Source organism: Lepidochelys kempii, chromosome 3 (assembly GCF_965140265.1).
Source record: "Lepidochelys kempii isolate rLepKem1 chromosome 3, rLepKem1.hap2, whole genome shotgun sequence".
In the NCBI taxonomy this organism is placed as follows: domain Eukaryota; kingdom Metazoa; phylum Chordata; order Testudines; family Cheloniidae; genus Lepidochelys; species Lepidochelys kempii.
The window spans coordinates 36702572-36724592 of record NC_133258.1 but is presented as its reverse complement, the minus strand read 5'-3'; the positions used below and the strand labels follow the sequence as shown (position 1 = coordinate 36724592).

Here is a 22021-nt window from a genome sequence, read left to right as displayed (position 1 = left end):
AGTTTCAGTACAAAATAAAAGCTGCATTAAAGATAAGAAAGTTTTTTCTCACTTTCCACACTATTGATCTGGGTCAGACAAAGAAGCTATTTGACTACTGCCGTTTACCAACATTTCCAAACAAAAATAAAACTTACAGTCTTTCAAGTTTTGGAAGATGCGTAAAGGATTCAGGTTCCAATGTTTCTATGTGATTAAAGTGCAGATACCTGTAAATGTTTTAAACAAAACATCACTGAAATGTATTTAATGAAAGTAGTACTGTGCAGCTAGAAACTTGGTATGTAAAGGACTTCTCATGCTGCCGAACACATCTGTAAATGACTACAGGTTAATAATGTAATAGCATAATTGTCTTTTGGATTATACACTTTTCCATGAAAGAAAGAGGCCTTATATAATAGGAAGGTTTTAAAAGTTGCTATTATATTGGTAAAAATAACAATATATTAATATCAACTCATCATACTTCAAACAATCTTCTGTCAAAACTAAATATTTACAAAAATCTTATGGGACAATCAGTAAGCCCACGTGTATCATAGGACTGATAAGAAAAGACAGATTATAGTATTTGCAAAAAACATAAGCTCACAGATCCAAAAAACCATTTTTTTTCATAAAAAGCCAGACAGGTATTATCAACTAATATTAGAAATGCAAAACCAGTATCTTTTCTACAAGTTTTGGATCAACCAGTTAATATGTAATAAAACTTGTTTTATTTACAGTAGGATCAGGGCTTTTAGAGAAATATTGGCTTTACATTTTCTGACCCTCTCTCCTTCAACTATCATATTTTCCTAGAGAATCCTACCACCCAGACCACCATATGAAGTCACTTGATTTATTTTATGAAGTTGAATAAATGAATACGAAACAATTTTCTGTAGGAAGAAGTTATAGCTTTATTGGTAAAGATTTGCAACCTTCAATGGACATGCAAACAGTTTTTGGTATCCAGCCTTTTGAATGTCATGAGAATGACTGAAACCTTTCCAAAGATGCTGTCCCAAGAGAGGTCTTTTGCCTGTAATACACTGCCCTATCAGTAAGTTGTGGCAATTCTAACCTCCTCTTTTCCCCTCTCCAAAAAAAAAAAATTAAAAAAAAAAATTAAACACTCCTCTCCTCTAACCAGAAGCATACTATTCTCAGACAAATTCATAAACACAAAATCAGTGCAGGTGGGCTGTATCACCAACTGGACAGATCTCCTCTGCAAAAGTTTACCCAATAGTTATTACTGTCTGATGTATGAATAGACATCTAACTGCAACATTAAAAAGAAAAAGATACCCTCTATTTGGTGTCTATATTGGCTATTAAAAGTTCCTTCTGGAGTACAAAAGCCTTGGATATTAAAAAAATGCTTGGCACTTATGGAAGGTCTGAATCTGCAATCCTTACTCACATGAATAGTTCCACTAATGGTAACAGGCTATTCATGATCAAGGGCTGCAAGGTTAGGTTCATACTGGTTTATAAATTTTAGTGAGAATTAACCGTTCTGTCAGAAATGTGTTAACCAAACTTTACAGATGAGTAAACAGGAAGCAGAGCTGTGGGAGCAGCTTGGGAAAGGATTTGTGAATATGCTTGTAATCAGATGCTGATTACATCCTGCCCCACTTTTCTCCCCCCACATGAATGTTTCGGGAGGAGCTTAATGAAAATATGGAAAAAACAGTAATTAAAAACAAACTAAAAAAAAACCACCACCAAAAAAACAACTCCTCAGCATGAGAAGATGGAAGACATTTAAAGAGCAGAAACTCTTTCTTGGAAACACTCTGACCATGTTTCAGCTCCAGACCAAAAAGCAAGGTCCACATGGCCAGATATTGGAAATCAAGTGGGCAGAGGGATGGGGAAAAAAAAACAGTGGGGATAAATAATCTCAGAAACCACTGCCCTGTAAAACTACTCCTTTCACAGTACAGGGCCACATACATGGTTTAGCAACCAGACAAGTGTCCAACAATCCAATGTTGATGGGCTGCTGACAGGAAAGAGGCACATCAGCCTCAGCACTATCATCAAGGAGAAAGTGTACGCCAATAAGTGGTCCCAGCAGGGGGACCAGAGAAACAGTCAAAGCAATAAGACTAGGTTAATGTGACAAGTGAAATTTTAATGTCAAATCTATTAGACAGCCAATAAATCTGGCTTGTGACCTTCTCTCTGCTAAATCATGGAGGAACTCAGAATTTTTTTACACCTGGAGCCAGTGTACCTAGCCAACATACATTCATATGCATAAAGGTTCATACTATCAAAATACATAGCTATTTCTTGTGCAGAAGATAGGGCAGACCTTCAGTATCAATAAATCCTTTCCCCTTTTTGTCTCCTCTGATTCTCTCCCTAAAGTACTCTCCATCCTTTTCCTGAGAGATTTAACATCTCAGTTTCTTCAGGCACTCACGTGGTTTATAGACGTTAGGTCACAGAATCAGAAACCAGGCCAAACAGCTAAACTACAGAAATACTCTACTAGATAATGAATAATTCATAACTAGCCATAAACTCAAATATATTTGTGAAGTTATTTGAACTAATTTTGAATAATAACAAAATATAAATCCTGATCTATTTCTCAGGCAATCCATGGCTAGAGAAGGGGCCAAATCTAAAGAAGAAGAAATTATTTGCAACTAAGAGTTTGACTAGCTCCAGTAGAGGCTAAGGTCACAAATTCAATTCCAAAACTAGGACTACGACTAGAACTCTAGAGTTCCTCGTTCTATGTACTGTGCTCTATTATTTATGACTCTTATTCACTTTTGTTTGTACCAACAACCCATATAAACCTCCTTGTTTAAGTATTTTGAAATTCACCAATCACAAGTTTTGCATACATCTAATAAAACAGACCAGCCTACCTTGTTTAATGAAAAACAGGCTCACACAAAGATCCATCTTGGCACCATTGTTCTTTAATATTTATATCCATTGACCTAGTCACTGAAATTTGGATACACAGATGATCTCACACTCTCAATTCAAATGAGTACTTTCACCCAAGCGCAAGCACCCTAGCATAAGATCTGATCAAGCTGTAGGTGTCTTACAGGTTATGGCAACTATGACTTAATCCTCAAAAACAGCTGTCTCCATGTTCCATCTGATCAACCAACATGCAAAGAAGCACCTGAATGTCACCTTCTGTGACACCAAATTCAGGCACAAGGATTTCCTGAAATATCTTGGAGTAGTTCTGGATCTGATGAAGACCACTGCCAACATAAAGGCTAGCAACAATATAATCCACAAACTAACTGCAATCAATTGGGCAGCAGATTTCATATCTTGAAGACAACCACCAGTTGTTGCATCCCCGCATGCCATTAGTCTTTGACTTCAGCAGCTGAGAGAGTGAGATTGCCTCTGTGCAATAGTCTTCTCACTTAAAAAACTTAGTGCACAGGCATTCACGCATCATAGACATGAGAACACATCATGCCATGGTATCATCATCAGCTACAATGGACAGCTATATGGTGCAAGCACTCTAGAATACGGACTGAGTTTAAGTTTATAGTCTGTAGTATAGTTTGAAATCTGTCAATTGTTCTTGTCTAATAATACCTCCAGATCTTTTTTTTTTTGGGGGGGGGGGGTTAGAGGGGGTGTTTAAACCCATAGTTAATACCAATTATGTACTGAATGTTTAAGTATGTCAGCAATAATATTACACTGAGTGTTTAAAAAGGCCATTGTGAACAGATTTATTCAAAACTGATCAAAAGAACTTCTGCATTTGTTTTGCAAAATGCTCCCCTTTTACTATTACTATTTATTATAGGTATTGTGCTAGTGCATATTATGTAGTATTATTATTACTATTATTATTTATTTATATTACCATAGCATCTAGGTACCCAAGTCATAGAGGCCCCAATCAAGGATCAAGTTCCCATTATGCTAGATGCTGTACAAACACATAATAAAAAGGCAGTCTTTGTTCCAAAGAAGTTGTCATCTTTTTATACCAACATTTCAAAACCACAGAAAACTTAATAGAAAAAATCATGATAAATATTGGTTTCAGAAACTGTAGTATAGTATGTAAGATTTCACTCTATTACAACTCAGTTAACAAAGAACATGTACATCTGTATGCAGGCTGAATGCATAGCTCTTATATTAGAACAGGTGAAGTTATAACAAGCAGAAGTATGTTAATATGAAAATCATATACATAATTAACATTCTACTAAAATTAAATAGCTAAAACTTCAATAATTCAATTAGCATTATGGAAAGGAAGGATTCTCTTGTTAGAAGGATTTCACAGAAAAGGTTTTATTCTCCTTGTGCGAAAAGTACTATAGCATTGCTCTTTAGAATATGTTAGTTACTTGGGAGGAAAGATGTGGGGAAGAGACCACAGGATATAATACATACAAGCACAGAATTTCATTTTATTAAGGAATCAGCTTCTGTGACCAGGGCTAAAAAAATATCTGTCATCCATCACATTAGGTATCTGTGGCACTTCCAATTTGCCATGACTGACTTAATATTCAGGTATCTAAATAAATTTGACTTGATTTTTCAGTGGTGTTGAGGATGCACGACCCTGCTGACTTTACTGGATTTACGCTGGTACAAAAAAGATCAGAATCTGGTCCAGAGATGCTACTCCAGTTGCTGAATTCGGAGGGTGAATGGGAGGTTTCTAATGAGTCATTAGGTGAGGATGATGCCAAAGAGCCTATGGGAAAAGTGGAATCCTGCCTGCAGACAATCATAGGGGGCTAACTATACTTGTTTTTTCTCTCTCAACATCATAACTTAAGGGAACACAGGTAAGAAACAAACAAAACTTTCTGTTACTCTATTAAATTAAAATGTATACATATATAAATTTTAACTGAATAGAGTAACAATAAAATATACACACACAAAAACTTCCAGTTTCATTCTGTGTGAATGCCAAACAAATATTATGAACTAAATTTTTCCTTTCGATATGTACATGCAATTCTCAGGACTTCAGAAGGAGTTTCACTGTGTACTGGAGTCCAAAATTTGGCTTAGTCAGTAAACCTAGGAAGGAAATTCGTTAATAATTAAAGAAAATAAGAAGCCTGTATTGATCTGAATATAGTGAAGCAGCACAGTGTTGTGGATAAGGCGCTAGACTATCAGACGACTTTGATTTTATTTCCAAGCTCTGCCACTGACCTGCTGTGTAACCTTTGGCAAAACATTTCATATATGTGCCTCAGTTTCCACATCTGTAAATTGATGATAATAATACTTCCCCTTCCTTTTAATATACACAAATTAAAAGTACTATATAAGATGTAATATTAGCATATACATTTAACAGAATTATATTGTTTCCATAATGGGGAGACTGTTCAAAAGAGCAACTAAGTTATATTCACTGCTTGGGGTAACAAACATAATCCAAGTGAAGCAGGACTTCAGATGTCGCTCCACACTTTTACAACTAAAACGGAAACTGTCAAAATCTAAGTTCTAAGACTCTTCAATCCCATATGGAAATGAAGTTGATAAGTAATGACTTGAGACCATCAGTCTTAAATTAAATACTACATGACAATTCTCAAACCAGAGAGTCTGTGCACAATTGAGATCTAAACCAGAGGAACATAAAGTATGCGATATTTACCCCCACGGAGAGTTAGATCTCCCAGTCATAATGCAGATAGATCACTAGTAAGGCAGTGCATGGGAAAACCTGTCTTTTGCTACCTATAGCATCTCACACCTGTGAATAAGCTGAAAGCTTACTATTTTACAGAAGTTAGTACTTTAACAGGCGCACCTAAATAATTAATGTACTATGAAGAAAATAAGATTTGCTATTAGCATGTAAGCAAGCACTACCAGTTGCTGTCAGTATTCTGCAGTAACCAGTGCTAGAGAGGGAGGAAGAGAAAGGCATTAAGGAGACAAATGACAGTTATCATATGTGTTTCACACTTAGTAACTAAATAGAACCTGTTCCCCTAAAATGCACCCAAGTGCCCTCTAAAATATGCGTATATGGATTGTATAAATGGTGTGTGTGTGTAGTTTTCTTGCATATAAAACTTCATATGACGAATAAAAATGCAGAGACAGGTATGTATAGTATAAATACAGACATATGAATATAGTCTGGAAACTCAAAATTCCTATTGCCCTACAGGAAAGGAGATTCTCTTTTATAGGAACTCAATGACAGACAATGAAATTCACCCTGCAAAGCAAAAATCCACTGCAAAATGAATGGAAATTTAAGACTTCAGGACTTTGCAAACAGATCTGCAATATTATCTATTTAGTTATCGCTGCTTCTACCAGTCCAAGTACTTCTTGAATTACTGTGTAATGGTGAACTGTTTTCTGATTAAGTAAACTGTGAATAATCAAACACATAGCCAAAACAATACATTCCTTTTTAATTGTACTAGTACAGGCTATTTTCCATTCTTTTTCAAATTAAATTCTTCTTCACTTGAAACTCAGTAAAAGAACAATAGCTTACACAATGTTGCTAGCAGAAAACTGAAACGCTTTCCACATTACAGACAATGAGGATACCACTCCCACTCCCACCCTCTGCCTCCCCCAATATATGGCAATGATCAGCCACATGTGTATCAATAATATTCATATTTTAATTTAAAAGGGTTTTTAAATGAAAGAGAAAAGCACTGAAATAAATTTCAGGGCTCGATTCAAACTTTCATTTACACCAGTGTAAAACAAGAGCAACTCCAGTGCAGTCATAGGAGTTGGAGCATTGTAAAACCTATGTAGACGAAAGCAGAATCAGACCCTGAATCTCTAATTAATGCACATTGTTTTCAATATTTGTCTGTGATCATGCTTCTTCTCCAAGTCTACTACATAGTACACTAGGACACTTGGAATGTAAATCACAAATAAAAGACAAACATAGAAATGAAGAATTTGACACTGATCAATTTTGTTTTTTCACATGCAAACGATTATAACAATGTTTGACTAATATCCCATTCCAGTGCAGACATGCAAGGCATGCAGGCAGAAAATACTGATCAAGACGTGCACTTTTCCTCTGAAAGGCAACCACGTAGATGACAGCACAGAAGAGAAAAGGCACTTACAGTTGTTCTAGAGAGGCAAGTCCTTTAAATGCTTGCCTGTCAATTGACTGGATTTCATTCTTGTACAAATAGCTGAAACAAGAAACAATCAGTAATATTAGTACACAAACAAGAGCTACATTAAGGTGGAAAAGAAGAATTAAGTCGACACATGAAGACAGTTTTTCTACTACATATTAGAAAAACAAAACAAAAACATGTACACACTAACAACGCTTCCTGCTTGAGAATCCATTCCCCAGGCCCACCAGAAAAGGCACAGAAAACTGGGGGGCCCTCTATGTCCTGACACAAGTAGTTGGAGGGCCTTTGGCCTTCTGGTTGTTACCATGCCCTTGTAGAGCTTCCTTTGCCCGCATTTTCCTGACCCAACCCCAATTTCATGAGCATTCATGGCCTGCCATACAATTTCCATACCCAGATGTGGCTCTCAGGCCAAAAAGTTTGCCCACCCCTGTATTAGTGACATGTGGATACACTTTACTAGAACAGAGAGTTTGGGGGAACAAAATTCTACAATTATTATTTGTTTGCAGTAGCAACTACAGTAAGGTGCGCACTTTCCAAATACTCAGGAAAAGATAATCCCTGCCCCATCGAGTTCACGGTGTAGGGATGGATGGCAGACAGACAGCGGTCAGAGAAAGGGAATGACAAAAAGGGGTTTGTTATATATCAATAAGATTCACTGTAGGCAGCCTAGCATAAATGGATTTTTATGTGAGACTTAAAAGCGGGCGGGATATGGCCCTTGCAAACAAGTTCATAACCTTCTATACGTTACTTGAATCTTGAGTGAAGAGAGTCATGGAAGAGATTGTTTGAGAGACTGACAGACGTGTGGAATGTTCCTGGAGGGTGACACAAAACTTGACAAGCGAATATAAGTATGGAAGAGCAGATGGGGAGCCACTGGAGAGATTCAAAGAGGGGAGTGACATGATCAGCTCCTCACACAAGGAAGATAATAACAGCAGCTACATTTTGTATTAACTGGTGAGGGACAGTGTGTGTATATTAGGGAATCTAGAGAGGAGGATCCTGAAGAAGTCTCCCAAGACTGTAGCCTTGGTATTGCATTTTACTTCTCTCTCCATTCCCCCATATCCAATCTTTCACTAAATCTTGCCACTTGTTCCATCTTAATAGTTCCAAAATCTGTTCCTTCCTCATTGCTAAAACTATTCTCCATGTCCTGGTCATTATCTCCTTGATTATTGTAACTTTGATGTCTGGCCTCGGACCTCTCACTTCTCCCTCAGCCAGCATGCCCCAAATTCTCTGCAAAAATAACCATCTCCCAGAATGATGAGCACCTCATCCCCTGCTTTGAGCTCCCTGAATGGCTTCCTGTCTACCAGTTCATATTCAAACTCCTTGTCCTCATCCGTAAGGTTTTGGGGGTTTTTTTTGTAATCTTATCATAGCTGCATTTCTACTCACATTTTCCCCACACACTTCCCTATCTTTTTATCTTGCACCTCCTTTTTTCCAGTGCTGCACATTGTGCCTGAATAGTTTCCCTGTCTGCATCTGACAAGTACCTTCTCTCCTGAAAGTAAACTGTTTCTGCTGAGGGTACGGAAGGAATTTTCCCCACCAGAGCATTGCACAAGTCCTTGCATATATTACAGGGTTTAGGGGTTTTTTTTCCCCCATCTTTCTGCGCCACTGCTACTGTCAGGTCAACCCAATCATTTAACAGAAGTGAACAAAGCAGATACGTATATAATGAGTAACAAAGCACAGAAAGAATAAAACATACACTGTATCATTTATTTAGTTAATAAATGAAGACAATATTCTAGTCTTCGTTTTTAACTGCTGTGTTTACATTGTACATTGCAGAGGGAGAGCATGTAACCAAAGTAATATAGAGTTACTGCAGGGCAGAACAAACATGTGAATTAGCTATGATATGGATAAGGCCTAGGTTACCTATAATGAGATGTTTTTGGGGAGGTCTGGGGTTGCACATTGGCTAAAGAATCGCTACCAAAAATTAAGAATCTGAAATTGAAATAAAAGGCTTCAAAGCAAAACAAAGCCAGTTGTCTAACAGAAATCAAATTCATTTTGTCCTACTTTTACCATCAGAATTTGAAGTTATATTATTACCTCAGACAATATAGCATCACTGGGTTAGAGAGATTGTGGCAATGTAGCTGTCATTGATTTAAAAAATAAAATAACTAACCCCAGCTACACACCTACCAAATAAAGTGTACTTCTTCTTATGAAACAGGAAGGCTAGAACATATAGAAAGATTCTATGGGGGAGGTTTAGGTCGGATATTAGGAAAAACTTTTTCACTAGGAGAGTAGTGAAACACTGGAATGCGTTACCTAGGGAGGTGGTGGAATCTCCTTCCTTAGACATTTTTAAGGTCAGGCTTGACAAAGCCCTGGCTGGGATGATTTAGTTGGGGACTGGTCCTGCTTTGAGCAGGGGGTTGGACTAGATGACCTCCTGAGGTCCCTTCCAACCCTGATATTCTATGATTCTACTTTCTAAATACTTAATTTTCTTTGGTATACAGAAAAAACCAGAGTGCCTACCTGTACTGTAATTGTTGCTCTTCAAGGTGAGAGTGCAGAAATGTATTCCACGAGACGTGTGCACACCCAGCACACCAAAGCTGCAGAACTTTGCCTAGCACTATTTATAAGGGTGGTGCTGACGCCTTCTGGCCCCATAATTCTTCCAATGGGAATTTAAGGGCAGTCCCACTCTGATTCCCCGCAGAGAGGATGGAGGGTCGGCTGTGGAATACGCATTTGCACCACAGTTGCCAACTTTCACGTGGTAAATAAGCACCCTGACTGTCACAGTAAGCCAAAAATCAGCTAATTCCATTTCAAAACAAGGCCAAAACAAGCTGATCCCTAAGAACCCCAACACTCTGTGTGACTAGATCCCCCTGGCGTGCAGTCAGGGACTGTGGTGGACCCACTGTGTGACCCTGACTTTCTCCCCTCTTGCCCCACCTTGACACCCGCCCCTGTTTGCCTCTCCTTGCCAGGAGCCGATCAAAAAAGAGAAGCAACAAGCTGCAAGCAAAACAAGCAACAAGCCAAAAATTAGCCAACAAGCAGCTCACAAGCTAATTAAGTCAAAAACAAGCCCAATTTCTGTGTTTTTTTTTTCTACGCATTTGTCATGTATGATCTCCACCCACATCTCAAAGAGCAACAGTTACCGTACAGGTAGGTATCGGTTTTTTCTTCGAGTTCTTGCAGACATGTATTCCATTCAGGTGACTCGCAAGCTGTAACTAATGGAGTTCAGGCTTGGAGCCTACTTCAAGAAGGACTGCAGAACTGCCTTTCCAAAGTTTGCATCTGATCTAACTGCAGTCATAATAGCATAATGTTTGGTAAAAGTATATAGGGAAGACCAAGGAGCAGCCCTGCAAATGTCCCATATCAGAACATCATAGAGGAATACAATCAACTCTGCCTCCAGAGAGGTTATGAGCTTATTTGAAAAGGCCCCAAGCAAAGTCCAAGCTATCCCATACACCATAATAATGCAGAATGATATCCACCTTGAAACGGTTTGCAGAGACTACTTGGTCCTTCATGCAATCTGCGTCAGAAATAAAAAATCCAGGTGATGAATGAATAGGCTTAGCTCTTTCCAAATAAAATGCCAAGCTTCATCTCACAACCGAAGAACTAAGATGCTGTTCATCTGTGGTCAAGTGAGCCTTGGGGAAAAAATACAGATAAGTATATTGCTGGACTGGAGATGAAATTGTGACATCCCTTTACATAAAATTTAGGATGTAGCCCCAAGACCATCTTGTCTTAAAAAAAAATTAGTATAGGGAAGCCATTAGGGTCTGCAACTCTCAAACTCTCCTCGCAGCAGCAATTATGACAAGAAACACTGTCTTTTGGCATTTGAGAGACTGAGAACAAGTTGCCCAGGGCTCACATGGAGGACCCATGAGGACAGCCAGCCCACTACTAAGGCCCCACAAAGGAATCACTCTCTTCACCAGTGGGAAGGAGACAAATTATCCCTCTCAGAAATCTCACTACTATGGAGTTCAATAAAACTGGTTTCTCTTGGACCAGATGATGAAACACCAGAATTGCCGCCCAATGCACCCTCGGTGAACTGAGAGATAAACCAAAGGACTGAAGGTGTAACAGATGCTCCAAAGTGTCCTGAATGCAGACATGCATCAGTTGAATTCCCCGAGCTAGGGACCAAATTGAAAAACATTTCCACTTAGCCAAATAAGTAGCCCTAGTAAGGGCTTTCTACTATTACCTGTCAAATAGTTTTGGAACAGCACTCCTCTTCCTTAACTAACGACACAGCATCCATGCTGTGAAATACAGACTGATCAGCATTGGATGTGAAATCTGACCATAACATTGAGTCCGTAGGTCAGGGTGAAAAGGAAAAGGAATAGGAATGGGAATGGGAAGACAAACCAAAAGATAGAGGAGGTTGAAGAACCAACATTGTCTTGGCCAAGCTGGTGCAATGAGAATCAGTCTGGCATGATCCAGCATCAGCTTGAGGAAGACCAGAGGAATGAATAGGATTGGGGGAAGCATACATCAGTGTCGACCACCAAATCAGATGATATGCATCGGTTAAGGAGCCTTGACTGAGACCTGCTTGCAAACAAAGTTGATGGCACTTCTTGTTGTCCTTTGTTGCAAATGGGTCAATAGCAGGAACGTGTCATTCCCTGAAGATGGATCACAGAACACTGCTTTTCAGTCACCACTCATGATTCTGGGAGAAATTCCTGGTGAGATGATCAGCAAAGTAATTCTGGGCTCCTCGTAAATGAGCGGCTGAGGGAATGATGCTCTCCTTGACACAGAGCTGCCAGAACTTTATTGTGTCCTGGCAAAGCTAGTTGGAGCTGGCTCCTCCCTAACTTCTTCACATAATACATTATAGTGGTGTTGTGGGTAAGTATGTTAACCGCTGTGTTCTTGATCTGTGCCCAAAATGCTCTGCACGCATTATAAATAGCTTGATATGAAGATAAGCGTCATGCTCTGTCCACAAACCTTGCAACTTCAATGCCCTCAGATGGCCTCCTCACCCTATTGGGGAACCATTGATATCTAAGGTCCTGGTCTTAAGAGGATGAGCAAAAGAAACCCCTTTGCAGACATTGACCTGATCCCTTCAGCACATTAAGGACTCCAGGACGGGCAATGGTATTCACACTAAACTGTTCAATGACTGACTAATTTGGGGATATACCAATCTCAACCAGCTCTGAAGAGGACGAAGGCGCAAATTTGCAGGCTTGGCCTCATATGTGAATGTGGTCATATGAGCTAACAGCTTCAGGTAAACCTGGATCGTGGTTGAAGGGTCAAAGTGGAGAGAGACCGACACAGGTGACAAATCATCTCAAAACATTCATTTGGCAGAAACACCAAATCTTAGAATCTACCGGGCACCCCAAATGAACTTGATTTTTGAGTTGGTATTAATGTTGACATTTCCTTGTTTAAAGTTAGACTCAGACAATCAAAGAGACTTTGTGCACACTGGATGTGTACGAGGACTTGTTCTCTGGACTTACCCCTTGCTAAAGAATCATTCAGGTATGGAAAGACATCAATTCCTCTTTTCTGAGGTATACTGCTACTACAGACATGCACTTGGTCAAAATGCGTGAAGCCGAAGACATGCCAAAGGGAAGCATGATGTATCAGTAGTGTAAAGCCACCATGACAAATCTCAGGAATCTCCTGTAGCTTGGAAAAAAAAAAATCACAATATGGAAGTAAGCACCCTGCAGATCCTGGGCAGCAAAGCAGGAAGAATAGTAGCTGGGGTAGCCATGTGGAATCTCATGTATTTGATATACTTGTTGAGACAGCAGAGATCGAGACTAGGTCTCACTCGTATCTTAGACTTGGGGAACAGGAAGTACTGTAAGTAGAAACCCTTTCCCTGATGCTGCAGGAGGACCTCTTCTATAGCTCCCAAAGCACACAGGGTCTGGACCTGCTGAAAGAGCAGTGGCTTATGAGAGGGGTGCCTGAAAAGGGACCACGTAGGTGGGTGGGGAAAAAAGTATGCACCGGAATTGTATGGAATAAGCTGACCTCACTGTGCTTAGGGCCCATTTGTCTGTGGTGACTCTATCCAAATCACTGTAAAAGCAAGACAGCAGGTCCATGAACTGAGGAGATACAGTCAGGGAGATCACAACTGGAATGCTGCAAGTCAAAATGGCTGATTGCTCAATGCTGGGGAAGGATGACTGCCGGAAAAATTGCTGCAATAATATTGCTGCTGTTGCTACTGACCGCTATAATAATGCCTCTTTGTGGCTGAGGTAAAAACCCTCAATGAACGTAACATAGCATGGGAGTCTTTAAAAAAATGTAAGGTCTCGTCACTCTTCTGAGGAAATAAAATCCGACCATTGAAAAGCAAGTCCTCTATGCTCTCCTGAATGTCAGGAGCTACACCGGAATTCGGTAACCACGAGGCCCTTCTCATAGTCACAGCTGATGCCACAATACTGAAAGAAGCATTTGCCACATCCAGAGCCTCTGGTAATGATACTTTGGCCTACCAGATGGTCCTCCAAAATAAATTATCTTAAACTCTTCCCTGGAGGATTCTGGCAACTTCTCTGTGAATTTAGACATACGGTCCCAATGGACAAAGTTATATTTAGGTAACAGCGCCCTGATGATTTTCACTGTGCATTTTCAGTGTAATAGTGAAGTCAAATACATTTTTTCCCCGATCAAGGGCAGCCTCTTAGACACTTTGTCCTTAGGCTTGGACTTGTATCTCTCCTGCCTAGATCTGTTATTTACTGCTGTTACAACAAGAGAGTTAGGGGGTGGATGGGAATAGAACCACTCGAACCTATGCATAGGAATAAAATACCATTACTCAGTACACTTTGCTCTAGGTGGCAATGAAGCTGGGGTATTCCACAAGGACTTTTCATGATCGAAAAGAGTTTCATTCATCAGGTGAGCCACTCTCTGGGGAACTGAGGACTTGAGAATATCCAGCTACTTATGCATATTCTACTGCCCAAGCTTGGCTTGAATGTCCAAGGCAGAAGCCATATGCCTCAGGAGGTCCTGATATGACTTAAAATCCTCATTCACAGAGGAAGAAGAATCTGGTATCATGGAATCAGCCAGTGAAGAGGAAAAGGAAGGAAGCAGGGCAAATGGAGGCTCCTGCAGGACTACTTGTCCCTGTAAGAGAGGTTCAGGCTGAACCGGTTCAGGAATGACCTCAGTCTGTGTCTGCAACATATGTAGTTCAAGTAGAGAAACTGCAGACAGGTCTGACCTGGGCCAAAGAATGAGACCTTGCAGACTGAGGGAAGCCACTGGGGGATAAGTATATGGCATTGGTGGCCACTAGGTGTTGGGCCAAGAGCTCCTGTCCCTACCGCAGGAACAGTGCCAATCTCAGTATTGATGGTGATCCCAGGGTGGTATTGAGGATCTCTGAGAGTGTTGCCTTGAAGGTCAGGGAATGGAGGAAGACATCCATAAACTCTATCTCAACGAGCTCTGGAAACTGTCCAGTGGTAGCAGATGAGCTGGCTCCAATGGAGCAAACAAATGACCAGCCTCATCCGAAAGACAATATGGCAATGGTATCAGTACAGAGGCGCAATCAACACCCTAAGCACTGAAAGGGGTATTGCACTTCCAGTTGGCACCGAAGCCAGGCTGGTACCAATCCTCAAGTCTGCACTGAAGGTATCATCAATGCCAAAGATAATATCTGTGTCAATGGACTCCTCAATACCAAAAGGGAGGCTGACCTGCACTCCAAACCTTAGGCAATGTGAGAGATGATGCTGGTAACAAAGAGCTCTGAGATCAGACCAGGCACAGCCGAAGGTACAGTAGAAGCCACAGCTGCTGAAGCATCTTGAATTAATGGAGAGTCAGAAAGGGGAAAAACAGACCAGGTGTGATGTCACCTGGTACACTAAGGTATTGAGGCACTCTGTGCGGATGCCAATATCAACAGTACCAGACTCAACTGATGTCCCATGGCTAGTACCGGAATTGACAGTACAGTGTCCAACTGATCTCTATGCAGCATCTGGGAGTGGCTAGAGGGCCCAGCTCCATCCCACATGACCAGCACCATGAGTCTTTGGGTAACGCAGTTAGAAGATGAAGAGAAATCTCTCTGAGCCTTGGAATGTCCTTGTTCTGCCATATGAGGCCTCTTCCTCAGAGGACCCAAGGAAGGAGAATGATCTCTCATCCTCCTAGCAGAAATATCCAACCTCGGGTCTGCAACAATATCCCATGTCAGCTGCAAAGGTCTCTGTGGGACCAGACAATCTGCAGAGGTCCCTGGTACTGAAATGGGTCTCATGGCCTGCTCCAAAAGGTGCTGCTTGAGGTGCAAATCCCTCATCACCTGCATTCTCTTTTTAAATGACTTACAGATGGAGTACCTTTTCTTAATGGGCCCTTCTCCCAAGCACAATAAGCACCGAGTGTGGGGGTCACTATTAGGGATAACCACCCCATGACAGGTAGCGTTTAAAACCTGGCAAGGGCATCACAGCAGTCTAAAATTTATTGCTTACCACTAACAAACACCTAAGGTTACTACTAAACTGACTATGCTAATGAACAAACTAAGTAGCTATATACAACAATTCCAGAAACACTGGACAGAAAAAAGTGTGACTCAAGCCTTACGCAGTGAGAAGAAACTCAGGGGGTTCAAGATGGTGCAGCCCTTAAACACTCCTGGGAGGGACTATTGGGTCAGAGGGTGCAATTGCCACCCCTGTGAGTACTACTAGAAAAGTTCTCCAGCTTCAGTGCACTTGGCAAGTGCACACCTGAGTGGAACATGCATCTGCAGGCACTCAAAGGAGAATGTAAAATTGTGTCCATGTCATCAACATTTAAGAACATAAGAACTGCCATACTGGGTCAGACCAAAGGTCCATCTAGCCCAGTATCCTGTCTTCCGATAGTGGCCAATGCCAGGTGCCCCAGAGGGAATGAACAGAACAGGTCATCATCAAGTGATCCATCCCCTGTTGCCCATTCCCAGCTTCTCGCAAACAGAGACTAGGGACACCATCCCTGCCCATCCTGGCTAATACCATTGATGGACTTATCCTCCATAAAATTATCTAGTTCTTTTTTGAATCCTGTTTATCATTTGTCCTTTATAAAGAGACAATTTTGAAAGCCTATGGATCTGAAGTAACCTTTGGAACTCTCCTTCAGTCCATTTTAGCCTTTCTTCCAGTGGAACAGTAAAGTTGGAAAGAGCAGGCTCACTTTCAGAAAGGAAGTATGTAGTACAAGTATTGGAAATTTGACACTTCTGTGAGAATTTGCTGGAAAGAAGAATTTACTTTTCTCAGATAAAGACACTGACGTTATTTCTTCAAATACCATCTAGAACTGCTAATATTTTCCTAAACAAATTTCTAAAATTCCTTAAGGAAAGGATAGGTTTTCTAGAAAGAGTGGGTAAACCATATCAGTTACAACTCTGGTTCCCAATCCTGAAAAAAAAAAAAAAGCCATACAAGTGTGACCCAAAGAGCCCCTCAATGCCCACTGGCAAAGGGCACACCATACTGTAACTCATATCAGGCCTGTCAAACTCAGTACCCCCAAAATACTGTTGTCATAATATGTATCTCAGAGGTGTCATGTAAGTTATCAAATGTAAACTGGTGACATGATAGTCCCAAAAATCATTGTGTGATATAGGTACAGCTTGTGTATAAAGAATTATATCTATGTGCTGGAAATATGTTCTTAAAATGTGTTTTGGAGGCAGTGCATAAACCCAGCCTGCCCTAGACAAAGGAATGTGGATTTACCTGTCTGACCATCTTGCTTACAGGCAGAGGATAATGAAAGTACATTTACATATAAAGCATACAAAGCTACCAAGCTAATCAGCACACCAGGGGTCTGAATTTACACCCTCTTGGCTCCTAAAACAAAGACAATGGACTTTGGAAAATATAAGGGGGAACAAAAAGACATTATAGTTACCCATCACTTGGGGAACAAAGAGGACAGCACCCTTTGATTCTGTGAAAGTTGGATCCCCTGGCCTGGAGGGCTGGAGATGTTGGTAACGATGTAAGTGAGAAAACTTCTTAGACAATGATTGTAACTTACTAACATTAATTTTTAGTCACTAGAAAATGTGATGTTTTGTTTGTAACTGTGATGGGGTCTGCTTACCCCACACTAGCCCAAACAGGATTAAGTCCATATTATTGACAGTGGAAGTCCTGCCTCCCCGGTGGGACTGGGTATGCTCCAGATGCTCTAGCAGTATAAAGGGAGGAAGCCCAGCTCATTCTGGGCTGGAGGCCGCAGTGGAAGGACCTGTCTGGGAAGCTCCAGTGGCGGGCCAGCCAGAGCACCTGACTGCACCGGAAATCAGAGCCTCCCTGGGCCCACTTGAACTCCGGCGACTGGAGGAGCCACAGGAGGCGACCGGCCCAGCTGACCATGGAGAACCCGAAGTCTCATGGGATACCTCAATGCAGACACTGGTAGGAAGTGACCCAGAGAGGATGATGGCGTGGTACCTCCCAACCGGAAAACCTCAGTGTGTTTCGGCAGGACCCACCTGTTGAGTCAGTGGCAAGTTGATATGCCGCAGTTAGAACCCTGGGTCAGGGCCCGGTGGAGTCAGGAGGGCCGGGGCCCCCCTACTGGGACTGCCACACCCCCTGGTGGACATCCCACCCCTATAGACTGGCCGCTAGGCCATGCTGCCCTGACTCGAGGGGCGTAAACCATCACAGTAACCATAGCGGTCTCTTGCTTAGTGCTACTTAAATCTCTGTTCTTTATTAATAAACTTATTCTTAGTTTTACTATAAACTATCTGAGTTATACTGCTATACTGAAGTTAAGTGAGTCCACAAGCAAACTAACAGGCTGGTGTGTGCTCTGGCTCTTTGGAGGCAGCAAACTCAATTTCTGTAAGGACCCAGTGAGAGGGACTGGACAGTAACTCTGGAATGGGTTACCAAGGGAGGTGGTGGAATCTCCTTCCTTAAAGGTTTTTAAGGCCAGGCTTGACAAAGCCCTGGCTGGGATGACTTAGTTGGGGATTGGTCCTGCTTTGAGCAGCGGATTGAACTAGATGACCTCCTGAGGTCCTTTCCAACCCTGATATTGTATGGTTCTATGATTACAGAGATGTTGCTGGGAAACTCGGGAATTGGGGCTTGCTGATAGTTGCCTACAAGGCAAGATTCAAACTGGCAGAGTTTTGAGGAGTTTGCTGGTGAAGCAGACAGATGGTGTGGCAGGGAACTGACAAAAAGTCTACTCTTCAACAAAACTCACTGAGGCAGAGGGGTAATAGTGATTTAGAGTTCTGGGCTGCCCTGAGGAGAGTCACAATAAGTAATTTCACACACAGATAATGTCATTGAATTTAATGGGACTACTCAAGTGCATAAAGTTATTTATGTTTGTAAGTGTTAGCAGGATCAGGGCCCTTCTGAATAATACCTAAAGATTTTAGAATAATTTGGATTATTTGGTAATGTTTCTGTGAAAAAATTTATGGCTCTTAATGAAAGAACCTAAATTTTAGTTGATCCCTTCTGAGTTAAGGGGCCAGCTTTGCTTCCTTGCTCTTGCCTCGGCTGCAGGCATTAGCTAAGAACTGACAAAACGCATAGCTGGGGACCAGACCAGTTCACCTTTATGTTAGTTTAGCTCAAAACAGGTATTAGTCTTATAAGAATGTATTTAGTGTTTGGACGCTAGGAAATGCTTGTAAATTGCTGCATGCATTCATCTTACTTGTTATGTCTGTATTCTACACTCTAAGAAAATATGTACGTTTTGCTTTATAACTTTGAAAATGAACTTGTGAACCAAGGCGTGGGAATTGTTGTCACCCCCCATCTATGCAGAAAAACTATCAAAATAAGATTGTGCATCAAGGAACATCACAATACAAAGGATTGGTTAATGGCCCTATCACATCTGGGAAATACTAGAAGCAAGGAACCTCATCCTGTAGGCTTGGAAGCTGAATGAAGGATATAAAACCAAGCCACAAGAAACTGTTCTGTCTTCTTGGCTGTTTGAACTCTGACAGGGCCAGAGACTCTAAACTGAGGCTGAGTTCCCCTGGGTCCACCCTGAAAGAAACTTTGAATTATTACAACTACTCTACAACTCTGTCACTCTTAGGATTTAGATGACTTGTTTTAACATGTAAACAACTCTCTAATGTCTTTAGCCTAATTAATAAACCTTGAGAAAGTTTATTATAGGATTGGCTACAGGCATTGTCTTTGGTGTAAGATCTAGGGTACCAATTGACCTGGGGTAAGCAACTGGTCTCTTGGGACTAGAAACAACCAGAGTGTGGTGTGATTTTTGGTGTAAGTGACCATTTATCAGTAAGTCCAGTTTGTCTGGGTGGCAAGATAGGAGAGTCTAAGGGGACTATCTGTGATTCCATGTTAAGACTGTTACAGTGATGCAGGAGTTCACATTTGTTACTGGCTTGGTGAAATTTAATTATAGAACAACCACCAGCTTGGGGTCTCTCCCTGTTTTTGACAGTCTGCCCCGAGGTAGGCACTCATGGTCATGACCCACTCCTGTTGTGACAACTTAGTTAACTAAAACTTGCAGGCCAGTCTCACTACATTTTTACTATGTAAGCAAACTGTTCCATTCTGACATATTAACACCAGATTAGCATCAGTACTGCTGACAAATCTTCTGGCTGCACTATAGCAGTGTCTGTTTATACTGCATTCAGCAGTCAACTAAAAACAGAACTAAAAAGAGACTTATTAAAGGCTATGTTAAACAATGGAGGAAGGATTTTAAAAAAGAATTCTGCTGACTAAGCCCTGTTATTGATCAGGAGTCCACTGCCAAGTTTCATCCTATTCAACTGCCATGTCACATCCATAGCTTTCAGAGAGGCAGAGGAAAAGGAAAGAACCATCGTCTGGATATTAGAGACTCAGAATCTGAACAACAAATATATTGGGGACACTCAGGAGGGAATAATTTAAAAGTGTTTGTTTTCAAACTTTCACTGAAATTGTTGTGTTCAACATTATCTCAATTACTGTATACCTTTATGATAGAAACATACACCAGAAAATAAGTTAAAAAGTATATTTGTATAACAGATCGTGCTGCAACTGACTTCATCATTTCACTTCATTGGGTCCTCCTCTTCTTCTTCCAGTTTTATAATTAGTAAACAATGTTTTTATTGATTTACATAAACAAACAACATGGAATTAAATCAGTTTTAACACACAGATGGCATATGTGGTGTGACAAAGCTTTGTCTGTGTCTCCGTGGGTCCCACGTTTCCTGGCGGATTTCGTTAGCCTCAGAGACTCACTGTGAACCTCCACGCAACCCTTCTCTCTCTAGAGACAAGGGTCACAGTCTACTGAGCCATTTTAATCATAAGCCAGTGAGGAAGATGAGGAGAAGCTATCCTCCCTTGCAGTCTCTGTGGTCTCCCAGTCTCAGTGATTAATCAGGAAGAGGGCAAAGGGGGGGGAGTCCAGGCCCGCCCTCTACTCCAGGCTCCACCCCAGGGACCCTAATAGTATCCGCTATGGTAGCTGACCTTTTAGAAATAGGACACATGCAATTCCCTGGGCTACTTCCCCACAGCAGCCCCCAATTCCTCAGGCTCCACTTCACCCCTACCTCAGGGCCTCCTTCCTTGTGCCTTATATGGTGTGTACTGCTCAGTCTCTCCAACCACACAACTTCCTCCCACAGCTCCTGACCAACTGGGAGGCTTTTAACTAGTTTCAGCCAGTCCCTGATTGGCTTCAGGTGTCCCAATCAACCTAGCATTCTCCCTGCCTTCTGGAAAGTTCTTAATTGGCCTCAGGTGTCTTAACTGACCTGCAGCAGCTGCCGTTTAACTTATCCTGGTTCCAGGGATTTGTTTAGCCTGGAGCTAATATATCTATCTCCCACTACTTTTCTGTAGCTATCTGTCCTTGCCCCGTCACAGTGGATAGATATATCTAAGTAAATATGTGGGGACAATATATAGCTATTTCAGTATACCGCAAAATTTGAATTCGTATATTGTAATTATACAAATTTGAATTATTTCAGGGGATTTCTTTTAATTCACAAAGTAATTTTGAAAAGGGTGCAATATCAGAGTGCTTCAGAGAGAAGACCATTACTTCTATACAGTGTATATTCAATATCCCAAAGGCTGCAAAAGTAAAGCTTCCCCATATTATACAAATCAATATTGGAAGGACCAACTCCAGAGGGAGTATTCATGGGAGAATACTCATCTCGTTATCCATACCAGTTTTTAGTTGCAGGTTCTGATTACACAAATGGGCCAATATTTTATTGACTGTATTTTGCTATTTTCCTTAAATTAGGAGAAATTGGTGCATACATAACCTAAATAACTAAAAAATGTTAAACTCGCATGGCACAACTGTTAAAATTGCTAAAAAGCTTTGATCAGCAGCAATGAAAGCATATCCACACGTAAGATTTTAAATGACCTTGTTAAATTTTTTATTTTGTATAAAACACAATGTAGGAACAAAAACCAGCAGAATGCAAAATAGAAAGAAAACATCTTTTGGAAAACTGCACAAATCTGGAAGAGGTGTATGTGAAGTATAGGAAACAGTACAGTAGATTTTCAAAGGATCATATGGATTTGGACTCTGAACTTCTTTAAAAATCCCATCCTTAACAGATGTTTTGCAAATCCCGACACAGATTTCTATTGTAACTAGCAAGTATTTTCAGTTAGTAACAACTGTGCCTGGATTCGAACCAGCAATATAGCTGTGAAAGGCTCAGTATTACTTTAGCAAATGCAAAACCATCTATTTATACTCCACCCACATTTAAGAAA

General features: G+C 40.9%; 1 protein-coding gene across 1 annotated transcript in view; it reads right to left on the bottom strand.

Moving 5' to 3' along the window:
• PXDN (peroxidasin) overlaps window positions 1-22021 on the bottom strand; it is a 152719-nt gene that overhangs the window by 78556 nt on the left and 52142 nt on the right. Inside the window, exons 4-5 of the mRNA XM_073336142.1 lie at window positions 7113-7184; window positions 138-209 (exon numbers count right to left, since the gene is read on the bottom strand). Coding sequence (XP_073192243.1) covers window positions 138-209; window positions 7113-7184 — 144 coding nt within the window. The remainder of the gene's footprint in view (window positions 1-137; window positions 210-7112; window positions 7185-22021) is intronic.